General features: G+C 39.0%; 1 protein-coding gene across 1 annotated transcript in view; it reads left to right on the top strand.

Annotated features, from left to right (window-relative positions):
* LOC117473862 (zinc finger protein 385C-like) overlaps positions 1 to 26,868 on the top strand; it is a 63,704-nt gene that overhangs the window by 30,767 nt on the left and 6,069 nt on the right. The window contains exons 3-4 of the mRNA XM_034119795.1: positions 22,310 to 22,464; positions 23,872 to 23,979. Coding sequence (XP_033975686.1) covers positions 22,310 to 22,464; positions 23,872 to 23,979 — 263 coding nt within the window. The remainder of the gene's footprint in view (positions 1 to 22,309; positions 22,465 to 23,871; positions 23,980 to 26,868) is intronic.

Genomic DNA, 26,868 nt, shown 5'->3' with positions numbered 1-26,868 from the left:
AAAATGTGTATTCACTCAAACATGTATACACTTAGTATTTGGTTTATTTCTGTTATGAATGAACCGATACGAACCGTAATGCTTCTCTTAATGTGCCAGCTGATACATCGTTTTGTAAAAACAACATGACTCATTACTGGATTCAAAAAACATTTTCAGGCAGAAAATGGCAGCCAAGCAGATTTTCTGTTAAACCTTGTAAACAAAAACAAAAGAACATTCATACACACAGATGCCAAGTTTTCTTTGTATCACAGCATTCACCCTTTTGCTTATTTCGTGGTAGAGTAAAGTATAAGAGAATGTGCCAGATCAATTAAGGTGATTCAGTCTGTGCTGCGATGAACAACCCTAATAACACACATTCCCTCCCCACAGCTGAACTAGCACTCCCTTTATTTAGCCGCATGAAATGATTGCCCAAATGAAAAGAGACTTTAATAGGGTGCTTCTCACTCGGGGCCTTTTGAAAAGAGAATGGCCGAAAGCAGTTTCCACTTCCTGCATCTGGACCTCAGTGGAGTCGTTTCATATTGTCTAGGATGTGTTTGTGACGTGCATTCATCAGGTTAGGGTATAAACTCACTTGATATTGGCATTAATATACTGTTATATACTGCGTTTTCAACCTTACCGGATCATAGGCTTTAAAATGTGCCTCTCATTCACCTATTGAATCACAAACCCACAGTGGAGGAGCTGCCATGCAAGGCAACTGGTAGGTAGAGGAGAATGTTTTTTTAATTCAATTTCTTCTTTTTCAATAACTTAAAAGCTTATTTAAGCATTTCACTTTTCCATGGGTCTATTTGAGATTGAGTTAATAATGATCTTCTGAAGACCTCTAACCCTCATCAGGAGCAACATAAACATCTAGGCTTTGTTTTTGCATCATTATAATCTTATACACATCTACAAAAGTTGAAAAACAAACAAACATTTTCCCTTAATTTATGCATTTTCCTGCAAGATCCATCGTGGGGCCAAGCTGAATGTCACGCCTGCAGAATTAAAAACACTTTCCTGAGGGCAATGCTCCCCCTCTGTCTTGATGCTGCTTTACGGTTGTAGGGTTTATCTTTCCTGGAAGCAGATTTTGTCTAACTGATAATATCAGGGAACACATTTCTTGAGCGCAGTTGATACCACAGATAACATGAACAAGACTGTATCATCATTGCATGCAATATGTGCACTTCTGACGATTGTCAACGGGGGGGGGGGGGTGGCGTCAGTGGAGTACAGCGGAGTACAGCGGAGTACAGCGGAGTACAGCGGAGTACAGCGCTTCGCGATTGTCAACGGGGGGGGGGGGGTAGTAGAGTACAGAGCTTCGTGACCGCGGAGCGTGTGAACGTTGTGATCAGCTGTTTTAGCGCAGGGCTGCTGTACAGACCGACGTTAACAGCAGCCCTGTCTGTGCACACGGAGACCGACTCTGTCGTCCGGTGAACTAACCGCCTTCTGGAAAAGCTTCACATTTACATCGGTACGCAAATGCGCTTTGTGACACAAGTGCCGGTACGCATTTCAGATTTTTGCCGCGCATGCGTACCTGCGTACCAGTTATGTGCACCCCTGTCTATATCTATATGCACCCTGTACCAATGTGTATATCTCGGGCTGAAAATTCAAGTTTCACAGTGGTGTGACCAAACTTGGTTTTCTACTCTTTGATTTTCACATTATGAAAGTTCAAACACATCCCAAATAAAACCAGAAAAATGATGTTGGTTATAGAAGTGAACCGTATCATTTCCTGCAGCTTTTATAACAATCTTCCCACTGAAAGGGGGAAATTAAGTCTTTCTTCTTCCTGGAACAAAGCTTTCCTATCACTAATGGAAAATCAAAACATTTCTCAAACAGAGCTCCACTGCAGACCGACTCGGCTTAATGCTTTTCTGAAGGTTAAATCCTTCCTTCTCCTGTAACATACAGTAGATACATAACAACCATAAATGCTGTATGTCTGCAGGCACATATGCATACATGCACACGCATGCTTAAACACACTGTGTGAGCTGTGAAATGGGACATTTATCAGCCGGGGTTTTGTGCTGCTTGGCCCCATTTCATATAGCAGGGGCTGCTCAGCAGAAAGCAGACATTTCTAAGAATTCACTTGATCTGTCATCGGCCATTCAGCACAGTCTGAAGGCCTGCAGGAAGAGCAGGAGCTGGAGAGGGTGAGACAGAATAACGGGAGTGATGTTGAATTGTCTTTGTTTTGACTCAGTGGTTGCCAGCTATGGCACCAAAACCCTCAGGGCGTATAGTGTCAGAGCAGACGCAGTATTCCCAGTGGCTGTGTCATGCCCAGGTCAGGGACGTATCGGAGATTACCCAGCGAGCTTTACCTGGATTTTTGACTCAAATAAAACGAAAAAAACGTTTATTTTTGGTACTTTAGTACGCAGTGTGTTAGGGTTGTTATTCAGAGCCGTTAGCCAAACATAGGATTTATCTTGGTGGATAAAGAGTACTTTTGGAGAATTTTGAATTTTTTGATGTTTGCCATGATACAAATATGTTAATATTAGTTTATTAACTTGTCTTATGTGTATTTAGGAAGTGTAGTCATTTAAAAACCTCTATGTATGTATGCAAGGGGCTGCAGTTTTGTTCAAATGCAGAAAACGTGTTTTTCTGGGTGAATTAGGTTGAGAGAAAAGAGGCTTTGTAAATCCTTTTTCTTCTCTGTTTCTGCCTCCCTTTACCAAATCAGTGATTTCCATAAATAACATGGCATGTGAATTATACCCACATACAGAGAACATGTAGGTTGAATAGAGATATGCATAGCTGATGTTTAGCATGTCCGCAGCTCGATGATAGCATGCTGTGTGTATCCGCTCTGCTCGAGGCCATCTCCCTGCACGTGTATTAGGATGCAGCCGGCTGAAATCAAGTGTATAACTGTCAGGATTTGTCAGTGTTGTGCTTCCACGCCACACTTATTCGAGTAGACAAGGAGCCAGCAAGGAGCACACAGTGTAGACACAAGCAGCGTGTGTGTGTGTGTATCTGTTTCATGTGTGTCTATGTGTGTGTTGACGACACTTGTATTTGACATTTGAGGCCAGGGTTTCAGGGCACAGGCTGTGAGAATAATTGTGTTTATTTGAAGTGATTACAGTGACTGTGGAATGAATAACAATGCATTGAAAGCCAAGCCTCTGTGTTGCCACTATGAATATCCAGCTATGTGTTTCTGCAATGAGCTGAGACTACATGGCAGTGATTCTTAAGGTTTAAAGTATTACCCTATTATTCAAAGGCATGTCCAAACGGGTCACAAATTGTTTACCTGAGACCCATAAGAAGATGTAAAAATATTCATATCCTCTAGAGTCTATAGCCTGTATGCGCTACACTAGTATAATGTGTAAGACCAATATATAAAAGTTCTACAGTACTTGAAATAAACGTCTTATTTGCGTAATAATTCCTTAGTTTATAGTTATTATGCTTTGTCATTCAAACAGTACAGAGTATTTGAATATCCTTAATTTAAATTATTTAGTATTAGTAGTTATAAACCGATACATTTACCGATTTCTTTGCCTTTTTTGGGGATCGGACAGTTGAACCACTTGCAACAAACATCTCCAGCTGGACTTGAACCAGCGACCTTTCGTGGTTAATCCTTAGGCTTCAAGGGCATCCAATGAACATTTAATCTTAATCTGTAAAATAATGTATCTTAAGCAGCTGTCAAACTGAGCTGCAATGTATTGGAGTATGTATAACCTAAAATGGTATATACTTGAATCAATATAATTTGCATGATTTCTCAATGGTAACACCAAATCCATTACTGTTGTTAATACATTGCAACTCAAAGAGCCATTTGAGGTTAATATCGCACAGAAAGGGCAACACAGCTCCCATAATCAAACTCTGCTCTGCAAAGTGTCAATACAGCAATCATGGGAAGATGAGCCAGAAAATGAGCAAGCTATTAGGTGAACAATAATCTCTCCCACCTGCTCTTTATAACAAACACACTGTCGGTTCCTGGAGCTCAAATAGTTTTGATTAGCACTGAGTGAGGAAGAGCTGCACTATCAATATGCTAAGCTTCCTTGATTTATTATCTAGATGTGTGTAACTCGTTACAGAGATAACCCTCTGCTGCATGGGGCCATTGGAAGATTGGGGTCTTCTGATAATATATCTAAAAAAAAATGATGTAAATGAATTATGCCTTTTGAATAGAACATTTTATATTTGTTCATGACTACACATTATACTCTGCTAATACTTGATTCAACCCTTTATCACATTGTACTTTGCAAAAGGCTGTTAATACTGTTATAATAAGATCATTCTTCATTAAATGAGTAGCTTATTCTTTAGGTATTATGAATGTGTGTTTACTGCAGAGGGGTGAGACCTTTACATAACTGCTCATTAATTCTCTGTGTTTTACAATGTATTGGCATGTGTGTCAACAGTGTTCATTGTTTAAGAAATTAATACAGAATCATTTTCAAATGTATATCCCCCTTTTTGTCATGGTTCCACATGCGGTGTGGCTTCCTTCCCCCCCCCAAAAATGAAGCATTAAAGCCACTTCAGCCACTCATGTGATCATCATCACAAATAACCTGTAAAAATATCTAAATATTTAGAAATGAGAAGGTGTTTGGGTCCAAAAGATCTGACATGCAGTGACTGTTTAGGCTTAAGAACAAACTGAGGTTTAATGTAGGAAAACAAACCGTTAATTTAAATATTAGTCTACTGCTTACTTTGGCTAAACACTCAACCATTGCTGTTCAATTATGACGGTGATTATTATTATCAGTCACACTGAAGTGCTGTAGGAAAAAATAATGACTATGTGCTGCATGAGTGACTCAGGTATTCTGATTGAAACCTCTGCACATTCAACCTATTGGAAATGTAAACAGGAGTGTATAAATCATTTATTCTAATCAAACAGGACCGTGCAATCAATCATCACCAACACAGGACTGCAGTATCTGATGGAAAGGCTTTGGGAGTAACAGAAAACAAAGGGTACGATTTAAAAAAAAAAAATGGAAACTGTATTCTGTTACAGTTAAATAAACTGTAACATTTAGTACAATTAGGATTATTACCAGGATTACAATTTTAATTTCAAAATAAAGAACAATTTACAGTACTACCAGGCACATTACAACACTTTGCAACATGAGTCTCACACAATGGACTCCAACGTTTTTGTTGATGAAACAAATCTGTTCACTGGGTGAACATGTCTCAATTATTTTTGATGTAAAGCAGGGAAGGTTGTTCCACTTTCTGCTTGACACATCATGATTACTATACTGTACTGTACACATCATGGTAAAGTGCAAATTATTCAAATAATAATAATAATTATATACATAATAATATACAAATAAGTAGGATGGTTTGCGCTCTTTACAGTTCATCTGAGGGCTATTCCAGTGTGAAAAGACATTTGTAGGAAATGAGTAAACCACTTAAACCTTCTGTTCAAGCAGAAGTAGGTCATTCCTTCATAAACTGTATAGTGGACATAGTCAACATGACATCACCTATTGGTTTGTGGACTAACACTTTAAAGCTTTGAGTTTGAATTTCTACCGTTTCTATCTTGTTTATTTCCAACCAGAAGCTTGGTTGGAGCTCGCTCTGTGATGTTTCCTTTTCTGCTTAACATACAAAATAAAAGCTACATTTTAGCATTCTTTTTAGCAAGTAAGGTATTGAGTTTATCTCAAAGTAACGCAAACTAATCAACTTGCGTGACTGTAATACTTTGATTAGGTTGTAAAATAAATAGAAATTGATTTGGATTTTTTTTGTTAACTACACCCTGCATTTAAGGTGTATCATTTGGATGTGGTTTTAAAACTGTCAACTGTCTTTGAGCCTCAATAATGGAAAGTTTGGGGATAACATCTCACAGCTGCATTTCAAGCAGGGCTTTCAGCAGAATAGAAACAGATTGATAAATGATGGCCATTGTTGTCAATTAATGCCAGGAAGGAAATTATATGTAATAGTCCTTTAGGGAGCATGCAGGTGTGAACCCTAAATAGAAAATGTTTCTGGGAAGAAGAAGGAGAAGGGGGAGCGAGGTGGGATGTTCATGTTGTTGGTAGCCAGTCTTCTGCCAGCCCCCCCCCCCCTCCTCTTCCTCACTCACTTACTCACTCGCTCTCTCTTACACACTCACGCACAGAGAAGAATACACACTTGCTCTCCAGACTCTCACCATCGCGCTCTCAGCCTCTTATCCCTCTCCGCTGTTTCTCAATCCGCCTCGCTCCCAAACGTCTCACAAAGGCCAGCGGAGCGCGAGGCTTTTAATTGAAGCACGTATGTACCGTTCACTTTGGATCACAGCCAAGATGTGTCGTTGACCGGAAAAAAAGGATATCCCCTCAGCAAGAGATTCAAAGTTGAGGAAATATAGACACAGAAGAGAGACGGAGATCTGCGAGGTGGCACTTTGTTGGTTTTTGTTCAACTTCTCTGATGGGAGATAAACTGGCAGGAGACGCCTGAGTGAATCACAGAGAGAGTGGCAAGCCGAGGAATCACAAAACACGTGGAGATGCTGTTCGGTAAGACCGTTTGTTTACTCTCTCAGTGTCAGCACCACTTAGTTATGGTGATGCAATTGCCTCACAAGCAGCTGAGGTTGTATCGGGTTGTATTTGTCTTGAGATGTGTTGTTTTTCATTGATCCACCAGACCAAACGCATGTGAGTACTCCCCTGACAGTGTGTGTTTTTCCAACAATGACTTCACACCATTGCTCAAGGGCAGTCTCCTGCCTACCATCTGCCCTCTTTCAGTTCCTCTGCATCCAGAATGAGTCCCTCGCCTGTTTGTTTTTCTAATTGACCCCCTTTGATGAAGCCGAGTGTGGAGTTCAGACCAATACAACACCGTCGCTCCCAGATGTGTCAAGTCATTTTAAAGCCGCACAAGAACAGAGTTGATATCACTGCGCAGATTGCTGGCAATTATGTCTTTGCCTCCCGAGGGAAATATGCCCAGATTAGCTTGCATAATTGGAGCCTGTTAAAGATAAAGACAGTGTGGGGATATTCAGTCATTTGTGTTTGTTTTCTTTACTCGGCTAAGGAGCAAAAGGCTGATTGCATTTAGGGTTTTTACATTTAGAACCACTTAAGTTAAACTATTTTACTCAGACAGCAGACCTGTCTCAAGTTCATAGTTTGACCTCTAGATAAATGCATGCAAATGAAACAGTAAACAAGAGTTCAGTATGAATATATTATGTAGAGCTGAAAGGATGAATCTGCATTGATTTTGATTATCCATAATTCATGTTTTTAGTTACTATTCAAGCTAAAAGGCAAAAAGTAGTAAGTAGGAGCTTCCTAAATGTCAGATCTGTTTTACATGAATTTGTATTTATTATATTTTGAGCTTGGACCCTTGATTAATAAGAAGGAATTTAAACATGTCACCTACGCCTCTCGGAAGTTAAGATACAGTTTTCACTATTGCCTTAACATTCAATCGGAAAAAAACAGCACATTAATGAAAATAAAATGTAGTTTTGCCATTAATACTGCTAACATTTATGTTTTTTTTCTTCGGTAAATATCCTTATGGTCTATATTAAACAGGAGGAGAAATGTGTAATTTCTCATCTCAAAGAGTCAATGTATGGCTCAGGTTTAAATCATTTGTATACATTACATTTGCATTTTGTGACGTACTTCAGTGGCTCGGGGGCAAATACACGCTGTGCCGTGTGTGCCGGGATGGAAATACAACGAAGTGTCAGTGCGGCTGCTCTGGATGCTGTCTTCTTCAAATGGCAGATTAGGGAGATCAAAGGGAAACAGTTGGAGAGGAGATAACTGTGGAGTTTTGCCTGGTGGCCATGCTGCAGCTGTCCCCCCCCCCCCCCCCCCCCCTCCATCCCCCATCCCTCGTCTAAAGCTTCGTTCGGGGGCTGCAGTGACAGCTATGTATATACATCTCATTTTGAGTTCAGTATGAGATGCAAGAGACTTAAATATCCTAGAACAAAGGACATATTTCTGAGCTTTACATCTTTCTATGTCTTTTGCAGAGAAATTATTGTTATAAAATGAGATGTAGCCAAGCAGAAACTGGCCTTAAGTCATTGGATAAAACATGTATTCTACAGCAGACCAGGATCATAATCGAGTTATAACAAATATGAAAAGCTCTGTTTCGGTTTAAAATTCATGCACAATCATGAAGTTAATCTGCGCCTAAAGTATGACTTGTTGACTGGTTTTGGTAATGGTGTGTTCAACACAATTAAACCACAATTGGAGATGAGCTGCATCCAACTGCAGGTAACAAGTGATTGTCGCATGGTTCGTTGAAGTGGTGTTGTTTTTTTTTTGTTTTTTTTTAAACAAATATTAATTTAGCCCTTAAACAAAAGATTCACAATTGCTTTGAAATAAATTAAAAAAACATAAAACAGAGTGAAAATATACAAGTTTTAATATTTGGTATATGTAAAGGAACTGTTGTGTACAACAAATAAACATTACGAAACAATGAATAGGGTTAAAATAATTCAAGGCCACAGCATTTAATGTGACTTTAAAACACATTAATTCATTATGACATTGCAGAATAATTGTCTCCTATAGTTTTGAGTTATCAGCCCCCTGTCGCCCCTCCTACATCTTGTTTGTTGCAGTGTTGGGAACAAATCAACGTATTCATATTATAAACAAGGAACCGGAATTTGGTTATGGTTACAATGAATATATTATCATTGAGTGTGCCACAGGCTGGATGGAGTCTTGACATTTAACCTCTTTATTCCCTTTAAAAGGTGGCGAAACAAAAGTCTACACTTTACTAAAATACTATTTTTGCCTAAAACCCTACTGCGTTATTTCATTATAGCACCCTGTGATCCATTCTACCACCCACACAAATGATTTACGATACAGAATTTAACAGAAACAACACATAATTGCCTTTTATTGCAACCAATGATAGCTGGAAATAAATGGCTTTAGCAAAGCATGAAGCCGTTTAACTTATTTTATTGGATTTCACCTGAAGTATACTTAATAAAGTACATTTTTTGTATGACAAAGTACAAAATGTATAGTGATTAGAGTAAAACCGGCTAATGCAGAAGAACAAATAAAACCGTTCAGTGCATGACAGAGAATGACTTACTTTATTAGGAACCAGTTACATTAGCAAGTGTTATATTATGGCCCATCATTTGATCAATGAAGCATTAATCTGTTTCCAGTTGGGATCGAGAACGGTGGAGATAGCTAGTTCTTATTTTCGTCACATACAATGAAAAGTTTTTCGAAATGTTTGGTGAGACAGAAGTCAGTTCAGAGATGGGTCCATTAATGTTCCTATTGGGGCTCAAACTCACTCTCCTGCAGCGTTAATGGCTCATTATTCTAATCATAGGGTAATGAGTATGGCGCAGTATGATTTTAATAGCAATACTGATTGCAGATTATCATAGAGAACAAATTTAATTAGGCTACTGTACTTTGTGTCGGTGAGAGCATTTTAATCTATTTGTGCCACAGCAATATCTGAAACAACTGACATCAGTGTGAGGCCAAGTTTGCAAGTTTAGTGAATAGAAAGTAAAGTATGTTGACAGTACTTCTGTTGATGATATTTAAAAATGTAATCAATATGTAACAGAAAGAAATAAGAAATGAACTTTCTCATGTCACTATTTAAAGAAAACCCACATAAGTTAAAGGGGACCTATCATGCCAAATGCACTTTTGTACGTCTTTTATACATGAATATGTGTCCCCGGTGTTCCAGGGAACTCACCAAGTGTCAGAAAACACAACCCTCTCTATTTTCCTCCATACCCAAATCTCTAAAAAAGGGGCTGCAACGGATCTGATACAGACTGATCCAGATTTGAACACTTCTATGTCGTCACAGAAGTGGCGCTACGGCTATTGGGCGAACTCTCCACCTATCAGGGGAATGTGGGGTTGGGCCACGGCCGGCCATTGCCACTCGAAAGCGCTGGAGACGCTGTAGTACATATACCAGGCCTGTAAGTGGCGCTGTAGTCTGCCACAAAAGCAGCGAAGAAGACTTCCCGCCCATAGTTACCATGGTTACCCTTCTGTTTATTCTCCGCTGTGGCTTTTTTTCTCCCTCCCCGAGGCAAGCGTTTGCTCCCGCTGCTTTAATTCAATGCAATCCCTCCCCGTCGAGGCAAGCACTGTAATTCTCTCCGGTTAGTCCACCAGCAGATGACAAACACCCACCTCTCCGCCTCTTCCAAGGAACGAGGGGACCGTGCGGCAGAGTTTCAGTTTCTTTCGCCGGTCAAGATGTCCGTTAAAGTTGAAATCTTCCGGACAAAATTAGAAAAGTGCCGGTCAAAGGTCTTCTTTGTTATTTATTGAGCTTTAAAACAAATGAATAACGACTCTATATAATAAAACACGGAGATCTCTTTTTCTCCCCCTCTTCTGACAGCCCAGCAGCTGATCAGAGCACGTCTCCCCTCTCCTGCAGGGGGGCGTGGTCAGCAGAATCAGACCCGTAGACAGCAAACAGCACATAGAGCGAAATGAGGCATGGCTAAAATGCATGATCTGTTTGGTATTTTGAAAACAGAAACGTATAAATATACCTTATATAGGTATGGCCCTACAATATATCATTTAAATATAGCATGATAGGTCCACTTTAAGTTTACTTTATCAAGGTTAGTAAGACAAAGTGTTATATTTGGGTCAAAGGTTAACAAAGTAAATATTTGATTACAACATCAGTTGAAGGCAAAACGGGTATGCCATCTATGAACCAACTATAATAAAATGACTGCGTCTTTTGATATGAAATCTTAATAAATGTGTAGTTTTATCTTTTAGATTAGATTATAATCAACGTTATTATCATCGCACTTACTGTAGTAAAATGAAATGCAGTTAATTCATCTAACCAGAAAGTGTAAAGAGAAGATAAAGTGCATGAGGTTACAATATGTTTACAACACCTTTTCATGGTATACAAACATATTTCTTTCACTTGTACATAGAGCATGTACGTTGTATTTTCATAATCATTTCACATAATATGCTGATTTACACAAACTAATTTCAATACATTATGCATACAGTCTGAATGGATGAATGTTGCTTCATTTCTAGTTCTGTGTGTGTTCTCACAAACGTGCCCTCCTTTAGTTAGCCACCCTGCTAACAGAGGCTGACGGCCGCAATCAGTCATTGTAGAGTGTTGACAGTGTACATTTTATTAGACTGGTAATGACTGTGACACACACACACACACACACACACACACACACACACACACACACACACACACACACACACACACACACACACACACACACACACACACACACACACACACACACACACACACTTGTTTCTTTTACTTTTACTAGTGCCCATGTGCTGAACCCTAACCATTCTCTAATCTAATCCTAATCATAAATCCAAGGTTTAGCTTTAATGTACCTTTATTGTACCTATTGTAAGTCGCTTTGGATAAAAGCGTCAGCTACTGTAAATGCAATGTAATGTAATGTTAAAACTAGCAGGGACCTGAATGTTGTCTCACTCTGACAGTCCCTGCCATGCCACTGTCTTAACAAGTTATTGTCCCGCAATGTGATCAATAAACGCAACGCACATGATGTCATCTTATTTCTTATCCACCACGGTCACCTTGATTTGTTCACTTAACATTTGGCCACAGCCGAACAGCGTGGATGAGACGTTGATTTTTACTCTGAAACTGCTTAATTCAGTGTTTTTTACCAGTATTAATCACCTAATTTTTTTGTTTGGAGAGGTTGAAACATCTGCAGATAATTTGGCAAATGGTTAAAACCCTCCTGAATGAGGGGAAGGAATCCTAACCGGGAGAAGCTGACGGCAATAACGACAATATAACAACTCCCTTGATCAAACGCTACATTAGATCATGACGCCACCAATTGCCGTTTTGTGTATTGAGACTAGTTGCAGGAAATTATAAATTGTGCGTTTCATTTTGTATTGGTGAACATCTCTCCCTTTTAGAGCCGCATACGTTTTTCAAAAAGCCTGTATTTGAGCTGTTTTAAGCAAATATGTAATCATCATTTTGAAAGTGGCAGAATTTAATTTTAAAACATCAAACGCTGTTAAAAGATGAAAATGTAGGCACCAATTTTCTCCATTATCCTGTCAAACTTGTAGGTGTGCATGTAGAAGCTTCGAATGACTCACTTCATGAATCAAAATGAGGGCACATTTTTTCCAAATGTGCTTTGGAAATGAGGCTGCATGCCAAGATCAACTACATGAAGTCATTTTAATGGTTTGGACACATGCATGCCATCGATTTCTATTATTCTTTTGGATTTGCCAAGAGCTCGTGTAGCCTCAAGATATTCGGTAAGCGAGAATGTGACAGGATGATCTCAGAGGTCTGTGGAGGACACGTGGACCTGTCTGTTTAGGACAATGCAGGTTTTTTTTTTAAAACATTTCAGATTACATCTCCTAGAGTGTGGCTTGTAAAAAAAAAAGTGATTATTTTGTATCTCCAATTAGTAACATGTATAAAAAAAAAACACATACAATCCTTAATAGACAAGTGGGTCCTTGAAAATATTTGAAATTACATTACAGAGCCCTTTTTTGGTTGACTGTCAGAACATTTTTGGGGTAAATATTAGGACTAGGAAAGTTGATTACACTTTGTACCTCCGATTTGACTTTGGGACTCGAGGCTTACTTATTAATTACATGAGTTTTTCACTGTTTGGTTGTGGTGGCATTACCTACAGCAACAATTAAAAGATTTAGCGGCATTGCTAACACGCAAACACCTGTAAACTGGCTATGTGTATGTATGTATGGCTATGTCAACAAACCCTTTAAATGTTCAGCCAGAACAGAAGTCAAAAGACGTTTTCACCTCACGTCATTTGCACAAATATGATCGCTTGACTGTCCACTTGCATCTTTCATTTGACTTTGTAGGCGATCACAGTGAGTACTTACAAGTGAATGCAAACACTGAACATACGTTGCATGTACACACTTCTTTGTGGTCTTTTGCTTTGCAGCATCGTGATAGATAAAAGGCATAGAAACAGAAGGAAGGATGAACTGAACTCTTTGATTATCCCCATCCCTTCAAGGTGCATGATGGGGCGTCTGTGCACTCTATTGTGTCAATAGCCATCAGACTGTATAGATGGCAAGATTATGTTATTGTCCTGTTGTTTATTATTGCTGTAGCAATCATACAATCTTTCTTCAAGGTCCACTTTCCAGCACAAACCCTGCAATCTGACGTTGTAGTTGTTACTCCCCAATGTGGCTCCAGAAGAGGATATTTCTCCAACATTTGTCATGGAATTTGGTATTTACTTGAAACCATGAAAATTCTTCAAGGGACCTTTTGTCTAGAACTACAATGTGTTTTCTGTGAATATTTATGGTCCCTGGAGGATGATTTTCTTGATCATATTTTTGGTGACCTTTTTATGTCTTGGTGATAGCCGTGACCCGAGGCATTTACGTCTGTCACATTCTCGTGAAACCCAATATCTCGGGGAAGCCTAGAGGGATTTCTTCAGATGTTATGCATGCTTCAACTTTGACTAAAGGATTGATTTATTAGAATTTGCTGATCAAAGGACATGGTCACCATTGTGATGGAAACTTCTGAAGCAATGGAGACAGGACTCAGAGAGACACAAGGAGAGCAGGAACTTTCACTCATGGTTTATTTGGAGCTTCGGCCGGAGAATTCACAAGACATGTGCTGTGCCACACAGCGGTTGCCAAACCAATTCTGAAGATCTCTACCCCAGACCCATGTATTTAGCTGCTTCTGAGAGAAGAATCAACATTGTGCATAACAAGATAAAGCACTATAACACGTCTATCAGCTGACGCCAACAGGCAGGAATAGGGAGACAAAAGGTCATAAGGTCATTACAAACTGATAAACTGGGTCAAAGTTATGGGCCCAGGAAAATATTTCCCCAGCAACCATAACTCAATATTTTGAACTCTAATTCTGACACTTTCATACAAATTCACAGCACATGTATCATCAAAGACTGGCTTTCACACAGAGGGGAAATACTAACTTTACACAATGATCTTTTCTGAAAAAACACAACATTGGTAGTAGTGCTACCTAGCTTAGGCTAGTTAGCCCGACACGCTAATAAATGCAGCCAATGTAAGAGCAGATTAAGATTGATTCGTCCACACTTTTTCTCTGTGGTTTTGGAAAGTTTAAAGAACTCTCCAAACTTTTTTCATTGATGATTATCACTGTTTGTGCAGCCCCATGCGTCTGCTGATGCTAGCTTGTGTTCTTTAATGTTTTCATGATAAGCATCGTTCTGGATGCACCAGTAAGCAGAGATCCGGTGATTCTCAGCTCTCAAGACGCAAATGTACGATCCTTCAAATTCACTCCGCTAGGCAGACAGCCAGAGTGGAGCATCCATACTGAAAGCTGCTAATTACTAAGTTTGTGGTGCAGATAAAGCTGCAACAGACTTTAAATATCAATAAGTATGTGCAGCACATCTGCTGACTGCCGCTCAGCAGTTCTGATTGGATTCAGGCTTATCTCAATTCAAGCAGATGGTGGCAGTTTATTTTAAGTGTGCTTGATAAAGACGTGCAGGGCGTTATGGAAGGGCAGAGGGTCGGTAAAGGAAACAAAACACTGCTCTATCTGAGCTGCACTGATAGTGCTTTCATGCTCATTTCCCAGCAGATCAACATTATCTCCTAGTGTTTGTTTATCCTTCATGGTCGAAGAAGCAAAAAATATATTCTGTGCATAAAATTTGAATTTGGTGTTTACCTGTTTTCAAAAGAAAGTCTTCACGACGAAGTAAATGGAAGATCATAAGTGAGAGAATCATAAATCATGTGCTCCCAGAAACTAACCAAAATTGGCAGTTATTAAATCAAATGTAGTGCCAGTTAAAACATTAAACTAAATATGATGGCCTGTGGAAACTCTGTGGAACAATAATGTAGATATAAAGTCACAGCAAACAGATAGCCTCCTTTTTTAAATTATGCTTAATTTAAAAAGGAGGCTGCTTTCTAATCTGGAGACACATACATTTTAACTCTCTATTGTTTTTTGTAATTCTCCTATATGTGGACATTAAAGACTGCGGTAGCTTGTGTCCTTTGCAGAATAATGACAACATACCCCATGATTTCTGTTTGACCTGAGGACATTAGTCCTGTATTTCACCTTGAACAAATTCAATAGAAGTTTTTGGACCCTGGGGCGAAAATGGGCCCTCAGTGCTCCTGTTGAAAGTAGGACAGATTACCGCGGGGAGCCTGATCTGGGTTGGATGTTGCCCCGCAGGTAGAAATTCTCAAGAAGCCGCCAGCTGCGGCTGTGTGAATTTAAATAGACAGTGACTGCCAGCAGGATAATTTGCCCGTTGGCCGCTGTTCGTGCCCTAAATGTACTTTGTCAGTATAAAGATGATTTATTTAAAGACCACACAGTGCAAGACGGGGGCAGCATTCTAAGCCATCATGGAAATTAGGCCTTCACTTCCACCGTTTTGTTTCCAGAGGAGGGAGCTAAGCAGAGCTGTCAATGGCGTTTTTAATGGATGCTAATTCATCCTCCAGAAATCATCATAAATGCCCAGCTTTCTGCCTATTGTGTAAGCACTGAATAGCATCATCATTACTGCAGAAGAGCAGTGCACTAACCACTTCTGTTTTATGAGTCAGAGAAGCTGCTTGCTTCATGCTATTATGAAGTGGAAAACATACCATTCAATTTTCATCATTGGACAATGTGTTTTACAGCTGAACAGCAAATCTCTGTCAGAGAAGGGACAACACTTTTTACCATTTCTGGTCCACGTTCCTCAGTGCTTAATCCTGCCTTTGATTAAACCGTTTGTTATGACTGAGTGCCATTCTGCAAATAGAAAGATTACTGTTGGTTAAAGATAGAGCGAGTGGGATTTTCTGATCTGCACCTACAGAATACACTGTGCAGCAGTGGCTTAATGTTTTGATTTAGAGCATGGCAATGAAAACAGCTTAAATGTACTATGATTGTAATAATACTGTATATTACGAGTGAATGTGATAACACCTTTCACATGTCCAAAATACTCATGATGTCTTATTATGAGGTGTTTACAAGGGTGTGTTGTAAAATGTAATGTCTTGTAATAACAGGCTCTTTAGCCAGTGCTTATGTCAACTAGTTAAACACAGATTGTTAAAATGACACTATTGACCCTGATTCAGATTTATTATGTGTTACGGCCCTCATCTCAACACCAGAAATTAAATAAACACATTAGCAGATTTGTGGTTTCCAAAAAGGTTCCTTAGCCTGGACCACTGAAGCATTTCATGACCTTGAAGCCTTGTCAAAAACAAATCCAAATCCTACTATAATGGGGACTTTTTATATATATATGAATTTTTTTACAAGTTAGTTTTATTAGATAATTCTTGACTGTTATTTCTTGATTTTTGCTCTCAAGACGAATCTGGTGAATAATGTATTACCATTAAAACATTTTAATCATCAGTTTATTTGTTTTTATTAATATTTTACAATAAAACAAACACACAGACTTATATTTACCATAATACTCAAAAAAGTGACATTGAAATCATAACAAAAAAATAAGACAAAAAAATATAATGACATTCACACAATAGAGAAAGGGAAAGAAAATGTTTATACATACATTCATTTTCTGTTGTGATTTATTTAACAGAAAAAATGTAATAATCCTCAATTACAAAAAATCATAGCCTCCCTGTTCAGTGAAAAATATTTCCAATGTAATTTTTCAAATGTTTAGTTTAACTATACTGTTCATTCATGCGGAATGAATGAATGTTGTCCTTCATCTTAACCTAAATAATAATGTATGTCACAAAGATTAAGCCAGAATATGAAAATAAAACTAATACAAGAAATCTTGAATTGATTCAAACGTGAAGGATTAAAGAGACCATGAAGTCCCAAACCTGAGGTCGATATGGATCAAAGCTCTAATATGTTACCTACAATAATAATGATAAAACAATCTGCAATTTCCACCTGCAGCTTGACATGATAGGAATCCATTTTACACCACAATGTCTTTACTCTCTGTCCCTGAATCTGCGTTCAATCCTAAAGCAGTCAGATGTGCATATTTCATTGGATGTATTTGAATGATGATATTATATATACATTATGCTTTCCTACATTATATTCAGTGAAATTAAACAGTTGTTAATGTCACAAACATCATCAGGAACTCATCAGGGGATGTTGGCAGGCGTTAGGAAAGAGAGCGTGCCTCCACTCCGCCATGTTGTTTCTGACTGAAGACAGAGAGCCTGGCTCAGACAGATGATCTCTGGAAATGCATTCACCATGAAAGGAACCGAAGCTGCCTTCCTCTGATGCTTTTGCTCTGATTCGCCGCATTGAAAGCCTCTCATCCCCCCTTTTTTTCCGCCCTTCATAAAGAGATGCCATTTCCTTCCCTCTGCCATTGCTGTGATGTTGAGTCACCCAGAGACTAATCCTGGAAATAATAGAGATTAAGCTTTTCCCCCAGTTTTTTTTTAAGGTGCTATAATTTCTCCAGCTCATACGCTTTTATCCCTTCTCAATACGGGAAGGTTGGCTGCTGTGACCTACACTCCCAGCTTCCATGAAGAAGCTATCTTTCTCCATAGAAAAATAAAGTGAATGGAGATTAGAGCAAGCAGAAACCGGCTCCTTTTTCAAATGTGGAAATGCCTTTTGTAGAAAGTAAGAAAAGACTAATCTAAAGTGACACCATCCTCGCTCAATTAAACGTTTCCTAAATCCCTGTAAAGAGCAAAAGTGTATTGGATTAAAAAGTGTTTTTCTGCTCCCGCAGTTGTTCGGCAAACTAGTTAACCTGCAGTAAAAAAAAAACGCCAACAAGTTTATGAGCTAACCAATGAAAAAGGTTACAGTAAATGTCAAGTTCACCTATATAACACACTTATTTATGTCAAACTTAAAGGGGACCTATCATGCAAAATGCACTTGTGTGCGTCTTTTATACATGAATATGTGTCCCCGGTGTGTCAGGGAACTCACCAAGTGTCAGAAAACACAACCCTCTCTCTTTTCCTCCATACCCAAATCTCTAAAAACGGGGCTGCAACGGATCTGATAAAAACTGATCCAGATTTGAAATTGTTCTGACGTCAGAAACAGGGAGCTCCGCCTATATGGGCAACTCTCCACCTATCAGGGGAATGAGAGGTTGCCGTGGCATGGTAACAGCATGGTAACAGCATGGTAACAGCATGGTAACATGACGCTCGTGCCTCCTTTGCAGGGGGGCGTGGTCAGCTGCAGCTAATTTGCCACAGAATCAGCCCTTGCAAAAACAGGGCTGGAAAAGAGCAAATAGAGCGAAATGAGGCACGGCTAAAATGCATGATCTGTTTGGTATTTTGAAAAAAAAACTTCACAGACATGTTTTATATAGGTATGGCCCTACAATATATTATTCAAATATAGCATGATAGGTCCACTTTAAGCTTCAAATTAAGCTCTTTTTAAAACAATGTTTTTTACTCTTGAATCTTTAAATTCTTTCTAAAACCCTCAATCCACCAAAACAAAGTTAATGGGGAACCAGAAACACAAATACACAGAACAGAAGGGAAGATGCGTCCTCTTGTGGTCTTTTTGATGTTATTTACTGTCTTTAATGGTGACTTAATCCCTCTACTCAACCTTTTTATTTTAGGGCACAGTAATTGAGTTCATGAAGTTCTAAAGTGATGAATGACTATTTATAAAAACTAATCATGGCTGTGCTGGTTAACACATTCCCAGCATGATTGGAGGAAACCAAAATAACCCCCGCTTTAGTCCATCTTGTCAAAGTCACAGGATGAAGCTTTTCTGTGACACTCTGGATGTAAACAAAATGGGAAACATGAAAAAGGAAAATCTGGAGCGACTGATGTACAAATTCTCACAGATGATAGCGGTTTCTAGTCTTTTTTGACGCAAAACGCAGTTAATTAAACGTTCCGCCTTGCTGTGTTTTGTGAATACATGCGTGGGAGATTAATGAGATCAATTTCAGATTTGTGTAGGAGAGGGAATCAATGTCCCCAAAAGTCATACTGACGGGCAGATTAAGCACATCGGCCCAGCGGAGGGGGAAAAAAACAGTCTCTCATTCGCCTGCGTTGTTTCCCTCTATCTCTCTTTCACTCTCTCATTTCTCACCACTCTGTCATTCGCTCTGGATTCACTGTAACGCAATTCAATACACATTACTGGCATCAGTGGAACATGAACGGTCCTGGCGGAGCATTTAAATGAAATTGGAATTCATCACAAACAAAATGAAATCAGTAAACACATGTAACCTCTGGGTGTTTTTGTGCATTTGTGTTCTCAGAGATCTGCACTGCACATTACACATGCAGGATCATATCAACGGTAATAATCAGCTTCAATCATTTCTAATTCTAATCAAAAGAGTACACAGTTTGCTTGAATGCCTGTAAATCCCTGAATTAACAATGTAAACTGTGCTGAAATAGGACAGGAGTAATATTATGTAGGCTATTTGATGTAACAACTTGGCTTCATTCGGTTAATTAGGTGTTACGTTTAGTGTTAAACTCTAAAAAAGCTGATTATAGTGAAAATCGCTTCACATGTTAATCTTATCTTGACTTAGAATAACGTGTAGTATTTCCTCTTTTGTTCGTCCTTTCTCTTGTGTTTTGACCGAGGTGATTGTTGCTGTATTTTTGGTCAGATCCTTCTCTTGTCTGTAGAAACAAAGATTGAACTTCCAGTTTTCATTCAATGCTTTGAATCAGATAGATATTCAATTGTCATTGTGTTGGCTGTTCAATGTTGCAGACAGGCAGCTTTAATTTGTTCAGTTGTGTCTTTTTTGTTTTAGATTGTGAGGCAGTGCTAGTCTGAGGTGAATCCTTAACTGGTTAGCTTAGTGGGAGTTTTTTGGTTATTTGGATTCGTCCAATAATTTGGTTTATGACTAATAAAAATGAATGACTTTCCCATTAGCCACAGCTGGACTTATAGTTTAGTGGTAGCATATGTTAGCATGCAACACTGGTTTTACAACATGGTAAACATTGTATGCTAAACCTTAGCTTAGATTTGACATCACAGAGCACGTCTTTAGATTCTTTTTAATATTAAAAACTAAATTTCCATTTTCCCTTCCATATAAAGCGTTTGTTTGGATTATTTTAAATCAGATTCAAAACTAATTCTAACAAGCTTTTCCAAAATGACCCTGAGGCATTTCCAGCTGTAAGCGATGATAAACCAAGACAACACTGCTGCCCTTTTTGTCATTGAAGGCTCTGACAACAAACAATATCAAAACAATACATGAATAAAAACACACTGGCTAACCTGCATGGAGCAACTCAACGTCTTTGATCTCTGTAAACCTCTTTTTATATGACTGCTAAAGTCATGCGCTTGTTTTAAGTATTTCCTCTACAGTACTATTCATACAATTTCTTTGAGCCTGCAAATGTTGTTTTTTCTTTCCCCTTTCCCTTCCTCTGTGTGCTGCTCACTCTGGCGTTAGGAACCATTTTGAATATGGGACCAGATTAGAAAAATCATGCTAATGCTCAAAGACTTTTAATCCTGTCTCATCCCCAGAGATAAAACCTTGAAATCCAGAGGCAGAAAATTGGGGGAAATTGCTTTCTTGTTGCAGCTTCCAGTTCTATAAAATGAAATCAACTTAAAGACTGTATTACATCTTTATAGAGCAGGAGAATAACTGTATTATAATCTGTGTTTGGGTGCTGTACGCCGCAAAAAACATTCATATATCTTCCCAAATCAAACGTGAGTGAGTCATCTCTCTTCTTCCTCCTGTCGTCATCTGTTATGTTAATAACAAGGCCAAATCTCAACCCTCAGTAACCACAGATTTTAACTTCATACCAAGTAGAGCTCTGACTTTGAAATGGAAAAAAACACTTTATATAATTTGAAGACACTTCTAGTGACATTACTTAATATTATGTAATGCTCTAAGCAAAACACACAAGTTTAATTTCTATTGCAAATTATTGAATACATGTATAAAGACACTTCCGTAATGAAGGCAGTCCTCACCTGTATATTTGATTAAAAAAGTTCTCATCAAAATACATTTAAATAAGTTCAAATACATAAAAGAAACATTCAAATGAACTGAATCCTGATCCAGTGCTCACTTATATTTATTTTTAATATATTCTGTAATTTACACTTGACCTTTTAACAACCTCAGGACTTTGAGCTTATGCTTATGTAAAACACTGTGCATTTTAATGTGAGCGCACTCATGTTTACTCTGGGTCTATAGACAGGGGCGCACCTTGCGAACAGGCAAGGCAGGCAACTGCTTGGGGCCCCGGACCAGAAGGGGGCCCTCAAAGAAGGTAGATTAAGAAGGTCCACAGCAACGACATCATGAAACGCCCTTTAATTTACTGCAACGACATGTCGGGTAACCCCCTCAAGGGGTCCCCATGCATAGCATGCCGTCAAAAGCTCATCATTTCAGTTGCGCTGCTCCGCTCCGGGGGTGGGGGGGGGGGGGGCACCAGGGGGGGGCACAGACTCTAGACACTGTTTATAGACATAGGTCAGGGCTGTGCTGCTCTTTAAAAGAATGTCTGAAAGCATTTAGGCTGACCAAAATTAAGCGTGATGAGACGAGAGGTCATGTGGAAGGAGATTCTTTGGCAAACTGCCACGGGGTGCATTAAAACAAACACTTCATAAGTAAAGTAAAATATTCATGAAGACATCAAATGGGTGAGGAACAAACAGCTAACTAATATTCATTAAATTGATAATATACAGTTTTTGAGTCTCTTAAGCCTTGTAACCTCCTTACAGTACTTTTCTATTTCAGTCGACTAACCCATTTGCAGGAAGAACAGAATACACTTACACACTCCACTGCTGTTTTTAAAGGCCAGAGACATTTGTCATGATAAACTATGGACGTGTTAAGCAGGAAAAGGCCACACAAAGACTCTCATTATTTATCCCCTTCTATTGAGCCACTGAAGTCATTAAAGCTCTACTGAGTGAATCTTTCACTGTGGAAAACGGTCCTTATATCATATGTCGTGAGTTCAAATATGTCTCTACCCTTGTGAGTGTGAAATACAAATGGGTGAAATCTGTGTCCCTCCAAATATCGATTCACAGGATAAAGTAAATAAGCGTGTGGTCCTCCCTTCTGCAGGTGCCCTCTCCCAGAGCCAGCTCCACCCTCTCCTGGGCGCGCTGCACCTGCCGGGCCGACCCCTGCAGCCGCGGCCTCACGCCCAGCTGGAGCACTTCCTGCCGCTCAGGGTCAACAGCTCCTCGCCGCTCAGCCTCTTCCCCAACTTCAGCGCGGTAAGATACCATATCACACCTACAGACTGTATATAAAATCATGTTATCCTAAATACTCACTCAAAAAGCGATTTCCTTCCAAAACAGAACCCTGATTTCTATTCCTCCAAACCCAAGGAAAGATTAAGGAATATTGTTGTCAACATTAAACTAAACTCCTACTGGATTCAGTGTGGCTTAGAGATTTAAAATGCTTCTCCGAGTGTTTCCTCTTCACTCGTAAAAAAATGTTGTTTCCTGTTATCTCAAAATCCCCCATAGAAATGTGAAATACCCAAACATATATTCAAACAAAAAAGTTGTTAGTTTTTAGATTACAGTATAATTGAGCGACAGTACACTAAATTGTATAAACAAAGAAATATATTAAAATAAAGCTGTGGAGCAGGGCTATTCAAAAGTAAGGAATGCTGTGCAAAAGACAACTTTATTTTACTTGAAATGTTAACAAAGTAGCTACAGGCGTGTGGCATGTGGCGCAGTGGATAGAGCCTTGGTATGGGGATCAGATGGTCACAGGTTCAAACCCCACTGCAGTCAGCATGTCGTTGTGTCCCTGGGCAAGACACTTCACCCCAAATTGCTCCTGTGGGGATTGCCCACAGTATTGAGTATGTAAGTCGCTTTGGATAAAAGCGTCTAACAAGTAACATGTAATGTAATGTAATGTACACATATAACTTAAATAAATATAACTTTGCCCAGCGGTGAAAAAATACTATCCAGACATTCTGAATATAACTCTAATCTCACACACACACACACACACACTCTAAATGTAGATGCGACAGACTGCCATAGTCTACATTTAGCTTAACCCTTTATGAGTCAGTCAGAGCAATGCGATAAATGTTTCAGGCATGTGGGAGGCTGCAAAAACAAAACCCTGTCTGACACCTGACGCTAAAGAAATATGAATCAACTGACAAAGCTGCCCTGTAGGAGTTACAAATATAAACAAAAGAAGTAATAAAGAGTTAAAAAGTGTTAATTTAAGAAAGGAGTTTCTACATATTTTATTCAGACAATAGAAACAGCTTCCATTCATTATTTTCTCCGTGAATATCTAATTCTTCAATCTAAGTGAATATAGCTACACCACAGGTATTCAGCTATTTACACGCACACCACCCCAAACCCCCTTTCCCCTCCCCCTCGTCTCATAATGGCGTAAAGCACGGATTTAAGCTACTAAGCACCAAAGCACGTTCCAAAAGTCATGGCCATATTGTAATTGAAGACGTCTTTTCACACACAGTGCGCCTTACACCTTTATCGCAGCAGGAGGCCCCCAACATCGTTACTTGTCACTGTGTTATTTTTGGGCTAACTGCTTAACTGAAATTGCCTGTTTGCATTTACTCTGAAACTAAAATGTGTGTCTCTGTGTTTGTTTTCCCCTCCTAGATGGACCCAGTGCAGAAGGCGGTGATCAACCACACCTTTGGCGTGGCTCCACCCAAGAAGAAACCCATCATCTCCTGCAACATCTGTCACCTGCGCTTCAACTCCACTGTGAGTCAGCAATTCATTCAATTCAGTTCTTTCCCCTGATATCACGGAGGGAATAAAATGTGATTTATTCCCCTTTGAGCGTCCTTTGAACTTTGGAAAGTGGATTGAACAAAAGCTCGAAGAAAGGTCTGGATTTACTTTTTAACTCACTGGGGAAAGGTGAAAAAAACACCTTTAATCACTCTTATCTGTTTTCTGCAGTATGTAGGCATTAGTTAATAGCACCAATTGGGGTTGCATTTGTTTATAATAAAGTCAATTTGAGAGTATTTACTGACTGTTAGACCCTCTGACCCCCTTGATGTTATAGCTGAAAGTCTGCTTTGCTAAACTTATTAAACACTTATTGTCTCGTGACCTGTCATCTAAGGCCCAATTTCTGACAATTTCTGCAGTCAAGCGTCCACACATTTTCAATATATTTTATATTTTCTGCATCCTATTCGACTAAAAACAATCTTGAAGCGGGCTTTTCATCGTATCAGTATATTTCTAAAGCTTCCATTTTTTAAATAGACCAATAGAAACCAGTCAGCTAGTTCTATGCGGCTTTCCACTTTATCACATCTCCCTATTTCTATTCATTTGGCTCTCATGCCTATGGACTTTGTTTATACATATTTGCATTTATATTGTCATGAGGAACCTGGTGGAATGACAATGACTCCTCTTTGTAAAACTTGAAGAAAGCAGGACACCAGCGTGAGCCCATCATACCTCCCTTACTTCCTCATCTGCCTCTTTCTTCCTCTCTCTGTGTCTTCCTCTCTCTGCTCTGGACTTGTGGACACAGTGATGCTGCTGTAAGAAATGTGTTTCTAGCTAACAGGCTGTCTCCTCCCCCCTCTGTGTCACATGCAGCTGAGCTGAGGGTGCTGGTTGACCCGGGAGTTGGATGCCGGGTTACAGGCAGGTACAGGGTGCCCAGAGCGGCTGGGAAATGCCCTTGATAGAGAATATTGACTAAAGGAATAGTTCAAAAATAAATTCAAGTCTTTTCATATTTTATACTCACTGTCTGTGTAGTATATAGAGTAGATTTAATTTTCACAGTCATTTATATTTGACACACAACTTCAGGTTGTCATTTAAATGTAAACATTGGAAATCCACAGTCTGATACAAACTAGGATTTTTAACCAGAGCTAACATGATTTCTAACAACAGCAGTAGATTTAACAGTAGTCGATCATGCTGAATTTTAATGGTCATTATGAGTCATTATCAGAAATGTCATTAGGATTTCATTTCTGTGAACCATGAACAATCCACAGCTGTCAACATATTTCAGTATGTACCAGAGCAGTGGACCAAAAGACCAGCATCCCTAGAGCCAGACCACTAGCAAACCTAATGTATAAAATGTTTTAAGAGAGGAATTCAAACCACATAAATATAGAGAGATGGTTTTCAAGAAGTGAATTCACAATGTGGTATTTTATTAGAATCAACTCAAGCAAATAAACAGAAGTATACATACAGCCTGCATAGTGGTAATATATAGAATAAACAGTAAGAGGTAGATATGAATATGCTAAGATATATAAACAGAATTACATTTTGCGACCGTTAAGAATTATAAGTACAAGTAGGTTACAAATACAAATAATGGCAATAGTAAGATATTATGTACAGTATATAGTTGCTAATAAAGTACAGAAAATACTTTTCTTCTGTATGAAGACAAAGATGGATGGCTGTGAAAATGATTTCCACTCTTTATATTACATGACAGGTGTGCATAAGAAAAAGAAGAGACTTGAAGATTTTGAAATTATTCCTTTATTGCTAAAATCATTGAAAAAAGCATGAAAGATTCAAGCCTGAAGGATCGCACATGATATTCTGCCCTGTTGTCTAGGACAGTGGTTTGGGCATCAGTGGTGTGAGAATGCATAAAGCAGCTTGAATCAGCAGACAGGCTCCTTCAGGTTTCTAACTAAGGATCTTTGGGACACTTTTTCCACGTGTTAAGTCACTATGGTGAACTCATACTACACTGGCATGCCAGATAGTATGGCAGTATGCGGATGGGAGCTGATGTATCCCTCTGAGTTGAATATCACGCTGAATGGTTAGTGTGCACTGACATTCAACGCAGCCAAAGGGGTCGTTCACCCTTTGCTCAGCCCTGTATCCCCCCGCCACACACTTTGACCCACTGTGGTACCCTTTCTGTTTGTGTAGCAGCCTAAGGTTTATGCAAAGTGTTGATGGGGAGAATCGTACTCCATGAGTGTGCACACAGTCACTGAAAGATCTGCACATTGAGCTCAGAGACTGTACAGTGTGTGCCTGGAAACTGGATAATTTGAGCAATGACAAATTATCTAACGGCCTTGTGTGAAGCTAGATCCTCCAAGTCTTTTTACACTGTTCAAAATGCAGACTATGTGACAATGTAGGGAGTGCACTTGTGTCTTTAATATACAGAACGGCATTTGTGTTGAAAAAATGTGTGATCTTAAAGGATGAGACTGGTTCTGTTTGCGTTTTTGTTATTGTTATCAGATCTCATGAAAAGAACAAAGTCCACTCAACATCACTACCTTGTCTGCGGGACTCAAGACCATTCATCCATATTGAAATATTTAAAAATGTCCCATAAATATGATTGTGTATATAAATTACTTCTTTAAACAGCCAGTCATGTCAAGCGTGTTACTCAAACACATATTAATACACATACAGTATAGCGTGTGTATGCCAGTTTGTTAAAATATACGTTACAGTGCCCATGTTCATTGTAACTAAGGAAATGGGGCTCAACAAATGTGTAAAGTGAATAAATGGTTGGTATTGGTCTTTTCATGATATTTGTTGACAATAACAACAATCTAGAATATCTCCAGACCCATCTTTTATGACTTCTGCTTGTTTTGTATACTT

This window comes from Trematomus bernacchii, unplaced genomic scaffold (assembly GCF_902827165.1).
Source record: "Trematomus bernacchii unplaced genomic scaffold, fTreBer1.1, whole genome shotgun sequence".
In the NCBI taxonomy this organism is placed as follows: domain Eukaryota; kingdom Metazoa; phylum Chordata; class Actinopteri; order Perciformes; family Nototheniidae; genus Trematomus; species Trematomus bernacchii.
This window is presented reverse-complemented; position numbering and strand designations above follow the sequence as displayed.